Here is a 19,599-nt window from a genome sequence, read left to right as displayed (position 1 = left end):
CAAGTCCAGGGCAGGGTGACGTGCAGGGCAGGGTGCCGTCCACAGAGGAGAGGAGCAGATTGGGCAGCCCCGTTGAGATGCCTCCGGGGCACTGCAGCGGACACAGTGGCTGACTCACACTTGGGACAAACACATACTGAGACCTGCGCCAGAGGCCACCAACACAATCTCAACGTTATATGCAAGTCAAAATGTCAGCAATGAAACGGAAATATTTTTACTTTGTGGATGTTATAAATATCAGATTTGAAAACACCTTCAATAAGAAATGAGAATTTTTAATTGGTTCAAAAATAGCCTCAAGAGAGTTGGTAAGGTTTTCTGTAAGAATCTACTCTTAACACCAAGATAAAATGTCTGTATTCCCACCCAGCTGTTTAACCAAAACCCACAAAATTCTTTAAATTCCATATGGGACACGGTTAAAGGAAGGAAAGGAAATAACTGGGCAGCCTATGTGTTTAATTTGTGTTTTCTTCAGAAATGACTCTTGGTACTCTAAAAACTTTAGAATAATGTTAAATCTTATTTATGATAAAAAAAAAATGTCTGACAGAACCTTCCCAAAAAACTAAGCAGCCGTTAGCAGCGGAGGTAATGCAAATGCCAGGCGGGAGAGACAAGCCTGGACTCAATGCACCACAGACTACGCAACAAGGGAACCGGCGCTGTGGGTTGCTGACCTGCAGTGAGATACCTGAGGAGGTTTCCTAGCGGGCAATCAAAATGGTAATCACCTGACCCAAGTCTTCAGAACCAGCTTCATAGGACCCGCAGGGTGTGTCAGGGACAGGTGTGCATCTCACCTGCACAGGTGAGGGCTTCAGGTCACTTGTAATCTCTTCTGGGATCCATCCTTCTATCTCAACACCCATCATCTCCATTACAATAGTCAAATCTGCCCTTCAGTGATGGCTTGAGGGTGGACATATGTCCATTGGGGTGCCACTGTGGGGCCATCCATGCCCTTTTGAAAGTCTGGGTCCCCTGTAGCAGCAAAAAGCAGGAGGACCTCTCAAATGGAGGCCCAGAGAACCTCCTTCACACCAAACCAAGAGACACAGCCTTCCCCCTGCCAGTGAGCTTGAAGTGAGAGTCAAAGACCCATAGGTTGAGTCATTAAGGGCTTCACTGAGAAAATTTCCTGAGCAACGCATAAGCGGTTGACGCCAAATTTGTGCCCTGGGCTTCTCCTGCAGTATTTAAAAAAAAATCTCTTGTCTGCATGACTTAGGAAATTAAATCAGTGACCTTCTCCGCCTCATTAAACAGCTAGAATGTGTCAGCCTCTCTTGGTCCACGAAAGATTTCACCGGGGCGGTGTGGTTGAGCCTCTCCCACTTCCTGTGGGTTATGCTCACCTCGCTGGAAGCCATGCATTTGTAGCTCATTTTTCTGCCAATGACAAGTCGTCCGAGATTCTTCCACTCTTCTTTGTGTATCCTCTTTCCTATTTCTTCAATCAACTTTGTCTTTCTTCTGATTCTTCCATAAGGCTATAAACATGAAGGGCTCAGAAGGGCATTTAAAACCCACGTAAAGATTTGGCTACTCTTTTGAAGAAAACAGGATGATAACATAAAGGCCTGAGGAAGCTGGCGGCTCCCGCTTACAGGACACCGTACACCCCACTTTCCATGCAGCGCCAGGTGGAGTGGCAGACACAACGCAAGGCGAGTGCACGTTCCTCCCCTGGCGGACGGGCTCTGGGACGCCTGCGTGCTGACGTCTGTCTGTCACACCTCTTGTGCCCAGTCACTCTTGGATTCAGTCAGTGCACCCATTCGATACCGTGAACACTGGGTGTCAGACAAATGACAGCATCAAAAAACTCAGATTCCTGCTGCAGAACGCAGCTCATCTCAAGACCAGGACATGTGGCAGCCAGAAGGGTGGGAAGGACCCGCGAACAAGCCTACTGGAACATGCTGTGGTGGCTCTGCACAACCTGTGACAGTAACAAAGAACACGGTAACTTCCGTCCCACCAGGACCTTCCTCTCCAGATCAGAGACTCATCAATGGTCACTCAAGTCAGGGTCGCTGACTCTGTAGCCACCTTAACTCTGCTTCTTGTCCACCCCAAAGCAGGACTGTCTTCTGAGAGCTGCAGGCCAAACAGGGAAGGGGAGCAGGATCTTCAAGGGTCGGGGCAGACGCCTTTGTCATGTGATTGGTTTAAATAATGCGGGGACTCAGACCTGCCCCACTCACTGACCCAGACTAGCTCTCCCGTGGCTGGGATTCTTAGAGTGCTCCCTGTTGTAATGCAGCTCTGTTCCCTCTTCCTATTTTCACTTTGCTTCTTCTTCCCATCTTAGGTTCATATACTGATCAGACACGGCCTCTGGTGTGGGAGTGACAGCTGCTGCCCAGGCTGGAGGCCAAGAAGGGGAGAAACGGGGCACTGAGACAAGGGGCAGAGGTCAGGAGGGAAATGGAGAAGGGCCACCCAGGGTCACCCGGGCTGCCAATGCCAAGCCGACCTGTGCACAACTGAAGGAGTGTCGGCGGGAGCTTCTGGCTTGGGACGTTCCAGGGGCGGGACTGGACAAGGAGGGACACCAGCAGGCCACACTGGCCACAAGCAGCCTGACTCTGTGGTGCACGGGATCTCCATGGGCTGCTGAAGGGCTGAAGGAGCATCACTTAGGTCATGAATCCCCCAGGCACACGCTCAGCGAGTTCTGGTGGTGGTGAGGAGGATCAGCAGCCCACGGCAACTGCAGCCAGCAGCTCACACTAAGCACGTGAGAGGGGAACCGGCAGAGACGGCGCTAATCTTTTTGTTTTATATGTTACTAGGGACTGAGCCTAGGGTCACTTTATCACTGAGTTATTCTCCAGTCCTATTTTTTTTTAATTTATCTTGAATTTTGAAAACAGAGCCTTGCTAAGTTGCTGAGACTGACCTGGAACTTGCCATCTTGCTGCCTTAGCCTCCCAAGTCAGCGGAATAATAGGTGTGCGTCCCCATCCCTGGTGACCATCTCTAATGTCAATGCAATAACACTAAAATAAATAATGAGGCAGAAAGGGAAAAATCTCCTGTTGCCTGAAAATAAAACGACAACTGTGAAAGCTTCTCTGTGTTAAAAAAGACATGCAATTCTAATTAAAAAGTACAGAGTTAAAGACAGAGCACATAGGAACTGCAGAACTGAAGCTGTTTTCAAAGGGAAATTTATCATCTTCAATACTCATATAAATGAATGAGAAAGAAGTAATACATTAAGTATCTAACACAGGGGTTGGGAATACAAAACAAAACATGTAGAGAAAAAACAAACTAAGAAATAAACAAGTTTGAAAAAGACTGAGAGCAAAACCAAAACCCAGAAAATCAATAAAAATAATAAATATATACCAAACTTGCTCTTTGGAGAAATAAAGTAAAATAAACCAAAGAGTAGCTAGATAGGTCAGGAATAAATGAAAAAAACAGAAACTCCAAAAATAAGAATCTAGCCAGGGAAAAGTAAACTCAAATACACAGAGAATAGAAAGCATGGAGAGATCACTTCTCTGTGAAATGCAGTTGAGACTCTGAATGAAATAGATTGAATTTATAAGAAAATATTTTGGACCGAAACAAACACCAGGAGAGAAATAAGGCTAAACAGAATGTTTTCACAGGAAAAGCAGAGGATGATGTGCTCTCCAATCTCGATGAGTAGTTGAGACAGAAGAAGCTTATGGGCGAGTACAGCTCACAGACCCAACCAGCCCTGAGAGGGCCAGGGAGGGCTGCCTAAGCTGCCGTTCTCGGTATCGTCAAGACAGAGGAAAAACCTTTAGTAAGCTGTTGGTCAGAAGAATCAAGCAGCAAATGGGAGAGAAATACAACATAACATAATTCTGGAAATTTAAGAATTGTTCAATATTATGTTAACAAAGAAACCATTCAATTTTGTCCATGGGTTATTAAAAAAAGAGTCTTTTGATAACCATTCAACATCCACTCTTTACAGAAAGAAAGAGAGAGAAAGAGAGAGAGATCCTCTAAAATAAAAATCAAGGGTTACTTCCTTCAAATTATAAAATTTCTTAGCTTAACTCAAAAGTCAAAACATGACTTAAAGGGAAAATACTAGTCTTACTAAATAAAAAAAAAAATAGACTAAAATGTCTACTACCACAGACTTGATGTTATTTTCCCCTGAAGTTACCTGGGAAAGCAATTGGAAAGAAAAGGATGCTTTTAAAATTAGAAAGGGAAAATCTACTTGAAAATAATGTGCTTATATACCTGGAGAGCTAAGAGGAGCAAATGGATAACTTCTACAAAGAGAGAATTCACAAGTGGTGCTAAGAAGTGGAGTCACTGACAACCCCTCGAGAGTCATCGTCTCTCTCTCTCTCTCCCTCCCCTCCTCTCTCCATATCTCCCCTTTCTCTCTTGCTATTTTTAAATCAGGCAAAGCACCATGGACAGATGTTCAGTTGTCCTACCTATCCACAGTAATCTGGCAAGAATTCTTTTTGCTTTCCCTATGGATGCTAGTTTTGTTTAAACAAGGGTGAAATTCCCATATGCTTCTTCACTGAATTCTTCTAGGTTTGCTTTATTTTTCTATATAACTATAAATATCTCCCAAGAAGGTATCTTCATGTATGATGAACCAGAGAGCTTAATAAAACCTGAACAGACAGGAGAAGGGTTGTGTGCAGACTCTGATCTTAGAGGGCACATGGAGTTGTCTGCAACAACCCACCAAGGGAGAGGAGACCCACAGCCCAACTGTGCATGCTGACATCTGCTGCGAGTTCCATTCTTGGAAGTTCTGTGCACTGGGAAGCTCAATATATGACTCTTTTAGAATAAGGGTCTTTGCAGATGTAATAAGTTAAAGATGTTGCAATGAGATCATCCCACATTAAGAATGGGCCCTAAATATAGGAACCTGTGTCCCTGTGAGAAACAGAAGGAGAGAAGATACAAAGAGAAGAAGGCATAGCCTAAGGAGAAGATTGTAAGGAAAGAGGCACAGATTGGTGCTATGGAGCACCATGCTAAGGAATGCCAAGGTTTGCTGGCAACCACCAGAGGCCAGAAGAGAAGCATACGTAGATCCTCCCTCAGAACCTGCAGGGAACCGACCTGCCAACACTATGGTTTTCATTTCTGCAGGAGAATGAATGTCTGATTTTTTTACATTTCTGTTGTTTTAAGTGCTGAAGGTAGTAATTTGTTCCAGCAGTTCTGGGAAACCAACACAGTAGCTCAGCTGGGGTGGTGGGACAAAGTCAGACTGATGGGGCCATTTAGGTTCCTGTTTTCGAGATCACCAACTGATTCATGGGATGGTCACTTCCATCCTATCAAGGTATGATGAGGCTGGTCAAACAAGCTCATGTTCTGCTAGGGCTTCCCTCCTGCCCTCCTCTTCACAACCCTCAAGGTTTCATGGACACTGAAGTGTGCTCTCCAAGTAGTAAACAGTCCAGAGGAGGAGTGTATGGCCATCCAGATATCCTGCTGGCCAGGGACCCTAGACATGCCTCCTCTAGTATCCCTTCCTCTTATTCCTGCCAAAGGGGTTGGTTGGGGAGCTGTATCTTGAAGGTTTCCAAAACCAGGTGTTCTGTGAACACAGAGGACCTTAGAACCTCAAATTCCCATGTCCTCTGGTCATTGTAGTATAAGCCTCTAGTGCCAGCAGGGTGCAGCTGTCTTGCGTCTGGGTTCAGCAGGTCACAGGATGGTCAGTGGAGCCAACTGAGCTCTGGGGGTCTCACACGTGTGCCATCCAGTTCTTATTCTACCAGCTCAGTAGGTCATTTGGACTTTGATTAGAATCATATTCCTCAAAGTATTTTATGTTCCATTTCTCTTAGTCTCTATAAAATCATGTAAACAGCAAAATATGTCACTGCTGCTACTGCAGTCTACTACACTTGGGGAGCTAGGCACCAGGCCCTCCATAGGCTGTCTAACCTGATCAGCACCAAGGCCAGCAACAATGTGCGCCTCTTGGCTGCTGCTGTTGCCATTTTACAGGTGAGAACACTGGGTAGGCTAAAGAAGAGGGTCAAGTTCATGCAGTGTTGCAATGAAGGCACATCTGAAACGGAATTTAGAGTTTACCAAGGAGGAGTGTCCTCAGGATATCAATACCCAAGGGGAGGAAAAGACGCACCAATTAACAGAGGTTGTGCCGTAGCACAGCCCCAACGTCAGAAACCCACGAATGCTCTGGAGAGAAATGGGAAGTTCTCAGAATTGTTCTGCTCTGGGCCAGAACGGAAGGAATTTGTGTTCAACTCAATCAGGCATGGACATGGGTTGGCCTGAAAAGCGCGTGGCCTTGGGTGGCAGGTCTATTCCAGCAGTCCCCAAAAGGTCTGACAGTTTTAACCAGCTGCTGACAACACCCCGGATACTAGGCAGCCAGTCATGGGGCTCTGGTCCCCTCCCACGTTCACCTACAGAGCTCTAAAGCAGAAGTGGAATCCAAACCCAGATTCCACCTGAAGCCCCAAAGCCTGCTCTGCCCACGCCCCATGCTCCCTGCATGTCCAGACTCACATGAGCTGCTAAGAGGGACGTGAGAAATCATTACCCCAGAGCCTGGCCATCCAAGGCTCTCATCTCCTGGGCAAGTAAAACCGATACACATTGTTCTCATGCTGTGCTTACTGCTGCAAAACCAGAAAGGGTCCTCCTCCCTCTGCCCCGAAGATGGAAAATCACCACCAAGATGCCAGGTGAGGCATTACCGAAGGTGCCATGGAAACACGTAACAGGTCTGTAACGGAGTACCACGGTTGACCTCAGTCTGTCGCTCTGAATGAACAGGGGACTGTGAGTGATATGACGGAATCGAGAAGAGAATAGAGTCTGTGGATGACTGTCACTTTTCATTTTCCAGAAGTCCTACCTTCCCATGCTCCTCTGATTGATCTCTTAAAACAAGCTCACGTTCTGATAGGGCTTCCCTCCTGCCCTGCTCTTCACAGCCCCACGAAGGCTGGAAACCACAGGCAGACCTCATTCTGCCATTACGGTCCAACCGGACGTCTGCCTCTTGCTCTCTTGCACATTCATCCTGAAATGACTGGAACAGTCTAAGTGCAAGTTGATGTCCTGCACGCATGTTCATGCTGCCATCACTTAAGCTACCGAAATTCTCACAGGAAGAATGTTGGTGCCAAGCTCCTGCCCTTTGGAGAAGGGTGATGGCGGGGGGCAGGCTGCAGGGGAGCAAGGGAGACCAGAGCAGGAGTGTGAATGGCCTTTGGACCTGCTCTGGGGTTTGTCCCATTCAAGCCGCCATCCTTGCCCCTTCTCCAGCCTCGCCTCAGTTCCTTCCAACTCACAATGCCTCGAGAAGAGGTGCGCGGTAACTTGCTAGAAGAGGTATGAATCGCACACGACGGACGGCTTCGTGCTATACAAATGGGCAGTAGCAGTTTCTCTCTCTCTATCTTGTGTGGAATAAAAATAATACTTTATGCTTCTCTGAAGACAAAACACTAAGAACAGAGATCCAAATTCCTAGCAATTAGTCTCCTCCACAACCAGAAACTGGGCAGCTGGTAACCTGCTGTTTTTCCTCTGAGCTTCTCAGATTAGATCCTAAATGCAATTTAATTCCAGACTCCAATATACACTTCCTGAATTATACTTAAAAAGACTCAGTTATGTAACAAATCTGCATTACTATTAATTACACCCTTGCCATAGATGATTGGCTATATTAAGGACAATCAAAAATTTTCCCATTGTATATTAAATATATTAAAGCATTCTCAGTGTGAAAGAATGCTATAAAATTTCCAAACATTTAAGTAATCCTGTTAGAAAACCAAAAAGCACTCCTTAGCTTATCTTCTTTAATGAATGCTGATTCTCATATAACCGGCTTGCATAAGTAAATCTAGACTCAAACTCCCCCCTCTCTCATGGGAAAATAAAAGATAAATGAAATGAAAGTTTGGAATGTGCTACGAATACCAAAGATGGAGAAATGTAAGAAGATTAAAGAAATTTCAAATGCAAAATGCAATCATGATACAAAAATGGGAATAGGTGAGAATTCCTTGAGGAGGGTTCCAGGTTGGGCTGATGGTGTGCGGAACTGCACCAGAAGAGCAGAGGACAGGCGAGGTGCACAGTTCATAGAGGAGCCACAGGAGCAGAAGCTCCAGGGTGCATGGAGGCCAGTGACCTGAGTCCCCTGCCCTGGCAGGAGGCAGGACTCTAAGCTCCTAAATTCCTCTAAGGCTCTCACTGCCCCAGGGTCTAGGCAGGAGGCAACCACCATGGCAGGAGGCTCATCTGTCTTCCTGGCCCCACGTTCCCTTAAATCTGATATAAAGGTAAGCAGAAAAAGACTCTGTTGCTGTCATGAAACCTTCCATCAAATGTATGTTGTCCCGCCAATGCAAGTAAAATTCTTATTTTCTAGCTAATCATGAATTGCAGAGAGTTTTTGGTGCTTTCACTTAATTTATTCCCTGGGAATAATATATTCTTCTTCCACGGGCAACATGAAACTTCTGTTCTGTAAATTTCATGATATTCACATATGTTCTTACCTTCATTATTAAGGGATTGTGGAATTCCTTCACAAGCCCAGATTGCAGGGGAAAAAGACACATTTCTTTAAAAGTCAACAGAATGACAGAGAGAAAATAATTATTTGAAAACTTGCAGAGGTGAGTAGAGAGTGAAACAGAGAGTGACTGAAAATTATCTCCTCCTCTCCCCCAATTACGTGTGTGTGCTGTTCTAAACGTCTCCGCGCTCTCTCTCTCCTCCTCGCCCCAGTTCCCTTCCTTCCTGCCTTTACTTGTTCCATCCTTGCTGAATAACGCAGTCCCCAGATCATCAGATGAGGCCCAGCAAGGCAGCCTCCACATCAACAGAAGACTGAGGAAGCAGGAAGCTGTCTCTGTCCAGAGCGACACAGCTAGGAGTGGGGACAGCCAACCACGGGGGACAGAGCCTGAGAGGGGAAAGGGGTGCACACACCAGGGCAGCCCATGTGACCTGAGTGTCAGAGCTGAGCTGGGAGGGCAGGGAGGACCTGCTTGCAGGGGAGGGTGGGGAGAGGGGAAGCTAGACCTGCACTCAGGAAGGTGCCCAGAGAGAGGCTCTGGGGTGGAGGGCGGGCTGAGAGACAGAAGACAGAAAGGTATGATCCCTGGTTGATCAAATCATTAAATACATCGAGAAATAGGGAAGCTCAATTTTTTCACTGTTGGTCAAGGGAAATATTCATGTGAAGCCACGTGGTTAAGATCTAAGTGTATGCAACAATAAGTATAGCAGAACTCCATGTGGACTTGGCCTTGGGTGTAACGACACCTCACGTGCAGCAGAAGCACCTCATTCCAGGCCTTGCTGCTACACTGTATTCTCTGCTGACAAGAACCAGGGCCCCTGGAAAGATGGCTGGTTTTAGGTGTGGGGAGAGAACAAGATGAGTCTGAAACCTTTTGTTGTGAGAGAAAGCAAGGAGGTACCCAGAAGATGACAGGGACGTGCCAGCACAGAAGCCAGGCTCAAGGTGCCCCTGGACAATCCAGAACACTGGTTATGTAAATGAATAGCAGGGGTTTATAAACTATCAAAGAGTGAAAATAAGAAAGCACAAGGCTATACACAAATAAACAAACAAACGGAAAGTCTGATGAAAAACAGGATATATGCATGGTCCTCAAGTAACTCCTCATAATTTAAGTATTAATAAGAAAGAGGAAAAAACGATTTCAAAGTGGAAGAGCCTGGTGGGCAGGGGCATAACCCAGATGCACACCAGGAGACAGAGTGCAATCAAGACGATAGTGACGGCCCGGATGCAGCTGCACCGGGTACAGTCCCCACACCAATTCCTGCCCCCGTCAGACCCCGACCCAGCACGGGGACATCAGGCAAGCTCAAGCTGAAGGGCCGTTTACAGAATAGTGAGCCAGCAGTCCCAGAAGGTCTTACCATCCTGAGCACCGCAGAAGGACTGTCCCGGAACAAAGCCCAGAGAGACTGGGCGACACAGGGCCGTGGCGCTTCTGGACCCGCCCTTTCTCTGAAGGGCACATTAATGGCAAAGCTGGAGGAACCTGAATAGGGTCTGAGAGTCAGAGGGCAACCTGAACTTCCCACCTTGACAGCCACGTTAGGACTGCAGGAGCAGGGTTCTGTGGAAAATCCCAAGGCACCGTGGCGACGTGATATGCAGTTGGCAACCAGCTTATTCTTATTTTTTTAACAGGCTTTTGGGCTGACATATGTTTTATCTTTTTTTTTTTAATCCCTTATTTTATTTTTCATTCCATATTTTTTTATTGGTATATTATAATTGTACTATTTTTTTTATGGGTACTGGGGATTTTACTCAGGGGCACTTGACCCTAAGTCACATCCCCAGCCCCACTTTGTGTTTTATTTAGAGACAGGGTCTCACTGAATTGCTTAGGGCCTCATTTTGGCTGAGGCTGACTTTGAACTTGGAATCCTCCTGCCTCGGCCTCCCAAGATGCTGGGATTACAGGCGTGCACCACCACGCCCAGCTAGTTGTACATATAGATGGGCTTTATTGTTACACATTCATACTTGTACACAATATAATTTTCTGTACTGTATTAGTGATTTATTGGTAAGTCCATGATTATTTCAAAATAAAAGTTATAAAATATATTAGGGACTATACTTTAAAATGTAATGGGAAATACCATCCATACTTTCCAATTATTAACTAAATTTCCTCCATTGGGTGACCAATTATAGCCTGAGAATCCAGTGCACTTCAAGGAAAATGCTGGCAAAGTGAATTTCCTGAGGACAGTGAGCTCTGTTATGTAGTGTGGGAAGAGGACAAGATTTTCTCCTAAGTGGACATTTTGGTTAACGGATATACACTACACATGCTCAGTGGCCTTCCAACGTTCAAACGTATGAATGAAACCAAACTCTCCATATGGATCAAAGCTACACAGAATGCACTCCTCCATTGAAAGTTAGAGGGCAGACTGATGCTTACTGACTACCAGGGATGGACAACCTCTTCCTTCAGACCAGTCCAGTGTGCTGGACACAGTGTTTGGACAATGACACCACAGCCACAGAACCTCGCTCACGGCACTCTAACCTACATGCACTGTGCACTAAAAAGGTCCAGTGAAGTGTTTTCTTCCACCTCAAGCCAGCGGTAGTTTTAGTTCTATTTCCAGCAGGGGCTAAAAGCTGAGAAAGCTCTTTTCTTCATACCTTGATGTCTACCTACGAACTTTCCATTTTATAGCAATTGCTATATTCCACCTTTCCCAGCTCCTGGAATTGCTATGAAATGATTTTTGAGGGGTGCAGGAAATGGACTGCTTGTTCTTCTTTGCTTCTCCATATTATTCTTAATGAAAAACTACTGAATGAAGCATTTTTATTCTTTTGGCATTTTCTACTAATTATCCTACCTCTGGCTGGCTGTCGATATGAAGTATTTTTCTTGGTTGGTTTTTGAAAATAGTAAATAAAAATTTAAGGTTAGATTCTTTCCAAATTTGCTTTTACTAATACAAGCAAATAAAAATGCTTTCAAGAACCCAACTCAATACAGTATGCAAGGACCTTGAACACAACGGTTCTTTGTAAATAAACCTAGTTAATCCTTATGGGCAGGTATTAAAATTCTCTTTTCCACTCTTTTTCCTATTTAATCCACACCAGCAGACACTTCACCTATTTATGAAGGACATGAAGAGATAGATACAAAATGTTCAAGGACGTGATCCAGGGGAGCCCCGCCCCTGAAGGTGTCGTGAGCCAGGAAGTGTCTGAGGGTCCTACCGCTGGACAGAGGAAGACTTTCCCTCAGTTATTTCCAGAACGTAAACTGGCTGAGCAGATCATGTACTTGTTGCTGTTGCTGCAAAGACATCCCCACCACCCTGACCTGGATGTGCCCACCTGAGGGCATGTTGAGGGTAAGGGCCCAAGCAGAGGGAGGGTGGAATTCATGGGGGAAAGGACAAATGGCGCATTCGCACCCACAGGGAGGCCGCGGGAGGCAGAGGGTAGAGCAGGCCAGAGCTCCGTACAAGGCAGCTCTTCTCCACCGCCTTCTCAGACACAGCTGGGTTGGTCTTTTTTTTTTAAATAGAAAGGTGGCAGCTAGAGGCTGGGAGGTGGGGATACGAGCAGTTGCTGATAGCAACTGTCAGTGATACGATGAGCAAGTTCTGGGATCTGTTTATAACCCAGGCGGTGAGGGAAATAACAAATTTGATCATAATAATCATCACACAATATATATGTATGTCAGATCATTACGCTGTATGCCTTCAAAACATGCCATGTTTGTCAGTCAAATATTTTACAATAAAAATCAAGCATTCCACCATTGGTCTTCCCATCGATTAGGTACTGGAGCCTCCTTCTGTGCCTCAGGAAGTGTGGGTCACTGGGTATGTTCAGGTGTAATGCGCAGAGCAGCTGTTACAGTTGAGACGTGAGGTGTCCTCCTAAAGCTCATGTGTGAGACAATGCAAGAAGGTTTAGAGGAGACGTGATTGAGTTATGAGAGTCTTAAGCCAATCACCTGAATTAATGTCCTGAAAGGATCAACCGAGTGGTAGCAGAAGGTGAGGCTGGAGGAGGTGGGCCCTGGGGCTGTGCCTGTAGGGTACATAATTGTCTCTGGGGAATGGAGTCTCTCTCTGCTTCCTGATCATCTTGTGATCTGCTTCCTTCTGCTGCCTCCACCATGTGGTCAGCCTCACCCTGAGCCCTGAGGAAGGAGGCTGCTGCATATGAACTGAGACCTCTGAAACCATGAGTCCCAAAATCAACTTCCTCCTCTAAGGTTGTTCTGGTCAGGCCTTCGAGTCACAGCAATGAAGGAGCTGACTGAAAAGGAGCGACGTGTCTTTCCTCGGCCCTCTGCTTCCTGGGAGTGGAGCGTACCAGTGATATCAGAATCAGACAATGCAAAACCCTGCCTTACTGCGCAGTCACGGCCACTACCTGCACACCCTGTGAGGGATGTGTAACGTGCAGTCTCTTCGCTGCTCTTAATGAACAGGATGAACGGGATGAGCACTAGGAGATGAATATTGAGAAAGGGGCTCCCTAGGAAGCTTTCAAAACAAGGGAGACAATAACAGACTCAAGGGTATAAGCCTCTACTTCCACCTCAAGTTTTCAAATTAAACATCTCATCAAGTGCATCAAAAACTGGTTTCTAGTCTCTGTAGGACTCAGGTGAGCCGTGTCTAAAATCCTCATTCCTGGGCCAGGATGCAGATCGGTGACAGAGCACTTGCCTAGCAAGCACAAGGCCCTGAATGCCATACGAGCACCATAAAAACATAAGTCAAATCTCCTTTCCAACAGTGCAGAGCTGCTGGTGACTGTGACGCTGCCTTGCTGCATTTGACGTCACCGATACCCGTGTTGCAACTGGACCCCACACAGCAAAAGAAAACACAGCTGTCACAGGTAAAAAAGTACTGTTAGAAATAACTCCCAATCACTGAACCTCATGCTTATGGATGTACATAATAAGAAATCAGTAGCTTTTAAAATGCTTTTAACTAATTAAACAGAATGGCTTTTTTGAAATGTCACTTATTACTAAAGCAAAATCTGCTGTGGTAGCATTTTAAAGAACTATGTTTTTTAATGCCCACAGACCTGCCAGAAGATTGAGAGATGGAGAATATTTTTGTCCTCTGTAAAGAGAGAGGTGGGAGAAATATGAATTTAATGGTATATGTTATTTCAATCTAAAAATAAGAGTGCTTAATGGCAATGAAAATAAGAATACCTTTTCACCATCAAAAATCAAATCGCCATTCAAGAATCAGTGCACGGCAGTTGCCAACCCAATTTTCCTGCTAACATTAGTTTCATTGTCGCTAATGGCTAAGCGACTGTTGGCTGGGCCGAGGGAAGGTTGCTCTCCTAGAAGTTGAGGCGCACTCACCTGCCAGACCAGGTGCTCCTTGGCCCCCGGCGTCGCAGACAGGCAGACGCTGAGCACAATGGTGTGGGACGAGGAGGTGAGGACGCTGGCGATGACGGCATCCCGCATGTTGAAGGGCAGCATGGTGTACACCACGAAGATGATGAAGAGGAAGAAGGACACCTGCGGGGAGAAGAGGAGGTCAAGAGATCCGCTCTGAGGGGCTGCCTCTCCTTCCCACAGAGGGCAGAGGAAACCACAGGCTCAATTAAGAAATGACGACGTGACACAAGGGGCGGCACAGGGAAACAATTCCACTGGGTTTCCACAAGGGACCGATGGCTGTGACGGGATCTTATTTAGGACTGCGGGACTTTCGCTTCTGTGGCCGAGCCACTGCGGACATTAGGTAAGCCTGAGCGGCACCTGGGCACGCGAGCCAAGCGGGTCCTGGACCGTCGGCGCCTGGTATCTGGGCATTAGAGCTCAGAGGTGGCCCAGCTGTTGTGGACTTCTTCCGGAGGAGGTCGGACACAGAGCAGCCACGTGACCCAGCAGTTCCACTCTCAGACATAAACCCCAAAGAAATGGAAACCGGCCCTCGAGCAAACACGCGTGCACACACGTTCATAACAGCACTCACATCACAGGCAAATGGCAGATACAAACCCCCAGCCAGGCGCACACGGGTAACGGAAGGCTGTTCAGCCATACCTGGAAGAGAGTGCATGCCCGAGTGGGGGATCCTGGAGAAGTGGTACCAAGTGGATGCACCTGGGTGAGCTGCACCGTGGTATCACTCCACTCATCTGAACTATGCCGAAAAGCAATCCACAGAGACAGAGAGCAGATTGGCAGCTGCCAGGGACTGGGGTGGGGCGGGGCATGGAGTAGAGAGCAACTGCTTAATGAGAACGGAGTTTCCTTTTGGAATGACGAGAAAGGTTTTGGAACCAGTTCTGGGGGTGGGGGGACAGGTGGACAATCCTAGTCCTCAGCGACATCACACCCCAGTGGCAGGTTGGCCATGGGTGCTGGCTGCCACTTCAGTTTGCATATCCTAAGAGTAGGGGCTGCCTTCCCGCCCATCCCTGAGGAGAGGATGAGATGGACTCTGAATCACCTTCTCTAATCAGCACCGCTGCTGTCTCAGGATGTCAGCCAAGGAGGAAAGTGACCAGGAACCCGCCTCAGGAAGCCCAGGGGTCTACATGGACCCTGCTTCAGGGCCCTACTTCCTCTCTTCAGGTTACATTTATAAGAAACCTCAGGTCAAAACACATGGCAGAACAGGTTATCATATTTTCTAGAAAATAATTTTATTCATTTACCTCTTCAAAATCAAAGACCATGACGGTGTGTTCCAGTAAAGCACCGTCACTTACCATTCTGCACGTGGAATGTAAAACCAAAAAGGAAAAAGGTTTAAGATCATCTGTGTACCAAGATGCAAGATGTAGACGGAAGAGACAGTCATTGCTTTGGGGGAAATTTCACAAAATGAATGGTAATCTCCTCAGACAGGCGGGACACTCCCCCCACATGTTATCTTTCCTGGTACAGAACACACAGAGAGCGTTCTTGGAACCAATAATCATATTTCAAAACCACTAATAACTAGAACTAGCATTTACTGAGTGCCTGGTGTTCAGGCCTTTCACAATCCATCTCTTGTGCCTGGGTGAGAACCTCGAGCTGTAGGAAAGATCTCCTTAGGAATGAAGAACAACTGCTGTGTATCCATAGCTTATTGAGAAAATTAATTTTGGGGAACTCCTAACATCCATCAAATTGCAGGAAGTATTTTCAATGAAGACACTGCTGTTTCTACACACTTTCTTCACGCAGCACCTGTGTGTCACTAGAGGAATGTGGTCTGTGGAGTCACACTGCAAGGGGTCAGAAGCTCAGCTGTCTTTGCAGAAGAGCTTCACCCACCCACTGATGGATAGCTCACAACTGGTCAGTGTCAGAACTCAAATACAAACCCCAGGGTCAAGCCTTCCCTCTCTTCTTGGTAAACAGCTCACAATAGTTCCCTCCTCTAGTAGATACATATACCAGTAATCAGGAGAGAAGCCAAAACTTGAAAACGAAGCCTTAGCAAAAGGCATGAGCGCATGCTATTTCTGCAACTGTGAGAGTGACAGCAGGCCCTTCTCAGTGGCTCCGACGAACACAGACAGCTCCTGCGGTTGTGCCTCGGGCACTGGATGCTCTTGATGAGGGGGACCCATATTTAAGACTTCTTTCAGAATTGCTAATACTGCCACGGCACACTGATCGTTCCTTCAGGTCTACATGACTCTTGTAGTGTGTGTTCACAGATCGGTTGTCAAAAACACTTAGCAATATTATGAGTTAGAGAAGGAGTTATACTAAATACTTGGAACCTAGGAGTGAATAAAGAAACCATGTGTTTGAAACGTTGAATAGCAGAACAGACTCTACTAAGCAGGGTGCCTGGTCTTATCACTCTTAACCTTTGGGGCTGGATGAGTCTTTGTCCTATGCATTACAGGACCTGGAGCAGTAACCCAGCCTCCATGCATGACATGCCACCGTAGCAGCCCCCAAAGATGGGACAACTGAAAACATCTCTGGCCATCACAAATGTCATCCATAGGCTTCTCCGGCCCTGGTAAGAACTGTTCAGCTACAGCCCAGGTTTCTTTCAGGAATGTAAAATTGGTACCTAATCACAGTTTAATAAGAAAATTAATTAACTTTGGAATCTCTACTATCCATCAAACTTAAAGGACATATTTTCAATTAATATTTTTTTCTACATTTAACATTTGATGCAAAAACTGTATATCCTCCAAGAGGTATTAAATGGATATATTCAGTTATTAAAGTTAATAGTCAATTATAAACAGGGACTTCTCAACTACATCTTGTCCTTATAATGAAAACATCTTTAGTGTTTCTTGGAAAATATCAAATTCTTGAACAGCTCAATTTGGGCAGCTTTTAAATTATTGCATAAGTCCCATTCATATGAACTTCTGCAAACACGTGGTACTTTGAAGGGACAGGTGGAAGGCTTGGCCATTAACACCCAGATAGAGACTAGACTTCAGTTGCACGAACACAGTAGCTCCTGGGAAAGGCTCACTTTTAGACGGCAAAGTGCATTTTCTAAAGGTTAATTAAACAAACTGTGTTAACTCACAATCAGGGTTTTAGGGGCAGCCTTTCAGGAGCTCAGCTTGGGATGCCTCAGTCACATCCAAAGTGGAACTGTGTTGAAGAAAGTCAAGCTCATTTCAAGTCCCATGGGGGATTGTTCTTCACATCTTATTAATCTCAGAGGGTTCTAGTCTTTTCCAAGCCTGCTTGTCAACACAACTTCAACTGGTCATATGAAAAACTAAAATGGGTTTGGCACATCTAAACAACATGTAAGTAAACACGCTCCAAAGAGTCTAATGTAATCTCTCCATTTTCCGTGTTACCATGGGGAAGTGAGGGTCTCCTTAGAGTACCACTGTCCAGAGGTGGAGACACTGACCTGAAGGCTGCAACCCTGCACAGGTGCCCAGGTTAGTGCAGCATCTGAGATGGCAGTGAGTCACTTTCAAGCACGTCTCCTCTCCAGTCCTGCGTTTACCTTGGCAAGATGCATACATCTTCCTCCAGATCTTCCACTTGAATCCTAAGCTCCGCCGGTTTCTCACCACGATGAGCTTCCCTTTGTGTTCTTAAACCTGTTCCCCTCCCAGGGTAACTCACTTCTGCCTCTGACAGCTTGGTTTTAATAACCCAGGTGCAGACCCTGGGGGTCACCTTTGACCATGCTCTCAGTCATGTCCACAATAAAGTGTCTTCTTGCTTTCGAGTTCAGCATCCTGCCTGTCTGTCTGTTCCTGTCCACCATCCTCCCCACTAAGCTGGCTCATTGCTTTTCACTGGGAAGAAGTGTCCCTGGTCTAAATCTCTCCCTCTCCTCTCCTCCCTCATCAAACAGAGGGTATTCTTGCTCATTTGTGTTCACTCAACCTCTCTTCATGCTTTGGGAAACCATTAGGACACTTCTGGACAAATGTTACAACTTAACTTCACCATTTGCTTTTCCGTAGTCTCGGTCCCATGGCTTGTGTTGACCGATGAAGCAGAAACAGAAGTGATGTGGCATTCCTGGGAAGAAATTTTAAAAGTCAGGACATGCTTTTTGCTGGCTACCTGGTAATCATGGGACCATGCTGGAGTTTCTCCATCCTGGGTCCCCAAGAGAGGAGTGGAATCCCTCGTGTGAGCCATGCACACCTGTACATGTAGCACAGTCATGTAGGCGACTGATAAATCTTTGTGGCATTTAGTCCCTAAGTCTCTCTCTCTTCTGGTTTTAGTGACATCATCCTTATGAAAATTAGATGTTTTACATACAGTACTGCACAGATTTCTTTTCTCATGCACACATTCATTGTGGGCATCTTTTCAAGTGCATAGATATGAATGTGTCCTTACCTTTTAACAAGTTGCTAAGTAAGACAGGGTGACCACCGACGCGCCGCATGCCACAGTAAGCACTTCCCCACTGCTGCCCTCTCATGGTGGGACAGCACCCACTGTCTGCCCGGCATGTCGTTTTGATCTCCCTGGCCCCAGAGTTTTCCTTGCTCTAATCCAGCATGTGACTACCATGGTCATGCTCTGAGTACACAGGTCTACCGTGTTTCTTCCTTGGACAACAACCTCCTCTGGTTACCCCTGACAACTCTGCACAAACTGACAAATTTTCCTACCACACCCCCTGGTCCTCATCACAGCCTTTCCTTATCATCGTGCTTGGGGTTCCCACTTATTTACTGATACTCTCCGCACGGCACATAGGAAGGGTAATGACCTTCAGGAACAAGAACCTGGTTCATTCACAGCCAAGACCTCAATGCCGTGGACAGTACCCGGCGCACAGCAGTGCTCCATAAATATTTAAAGTCTATATGAAAAGCTCCATTATACATCCCACGATGACCCGAATCACATCCACCTCATTAGCATCTACTCACCAAATTCATCTCAAATCATCCCGCCACCCTCTTTGGCCCAACTGGCTGCACTATTAGCTATAGACATGCTGATTTTCAAATTAGCATTTTTCTAATAGATGAATTACATTAAAAAAAAAAAAAAAAAAACCTCACCGTACAGACATTGGTGGCAGGCAACAGCAGACTGGAGATGGAACAGGGAAGAGCCCGCCCTGGGAGGACACAGACTGCTACACAGCACATCTCCCTCTCCTCCTGCAGCAGCCCTGGAGTCCTGCAAGGGGAGAGGGAACCTTCTCCAGGACTGAAGGTGGCATGAAGCTGCATCATCTTCAGAAGGAAGGGATGACCCAGGCCAGCAGCTGGGACTCCCTGGATGGCTATTCTTTTAGAGCATCAGCGCTCAGCCCAGAGGAGCTGGCCCCTGAAATTCCTCCGCTCAGTTCTGCTCTGTGCACCCGCACTTCCGCTGGAACAGTGAGAAGCAGGCTCCACTCTGCCTCCTGGGAATGCTCCCAGCAACAGGGGCTCTTCCAGAGGAGCCACTTTTGAAGGGACTGGCACAGTGAAAACTCAGGTGACCTGAAGAAAGGGTGAGGTTGGCCTGCCAGCTCACAAGGGAAGTGCTTCTGCAGACCACGCTCATTGCTCCTGGGCAGCATCTTCCTGGTGCTGGTGAGATCCTCAGCTGAAGCTTTCTG

The 19,599-nt window shown here is 46.5% G+C and overlaps 1 protein-coding gene across 2 annotated transcripts in view; it reads right to left on the bottom strand.

The window, feature by feature from the left end:
* The window catches only part of Adcy2 (adenylate cyclase 2), a 373,487-nt gene that overhangs the window by 260,227 nt on the left and 93,661 nt on the right, over positions 1–19,599 (bottom strand). For both annotated transcript variants that reach the window (XR_007109132.1, XM_047555883.1), the window contains exon 3: positions 13,926–14,087. Coding sequence is in view for 1 of the 2 variants with exons in the window: in XM_047555883.1 (XP_047411839.1) it covers positions 13,926–14,087 (162 nt within the window). In the remaining variant the exon portion in view is untranslated. The remainder of the gene's footprint in view (positions 1–13,925; positions 14,088–19,599) is intronic.

This window comes from Sciurus carolinensis, chromosome 6, assembly GCF_902686445.1.
Source record: "Sciurus carolinensis chromosome 6, mSciCar1.2, whole genome shotgun sequence".
Lineage (NCBI taxonomy): Eukaryota > Metazoa > Chordata > Mammalia > Rodentia > Sciuridae > Sciurus > Sciurus carolinensis.
The sequence above is the reverse complement of the archived record's forward strand: the minus strand, read 5'-3'. Positions and strand labels throughout refer to the sequence as shown.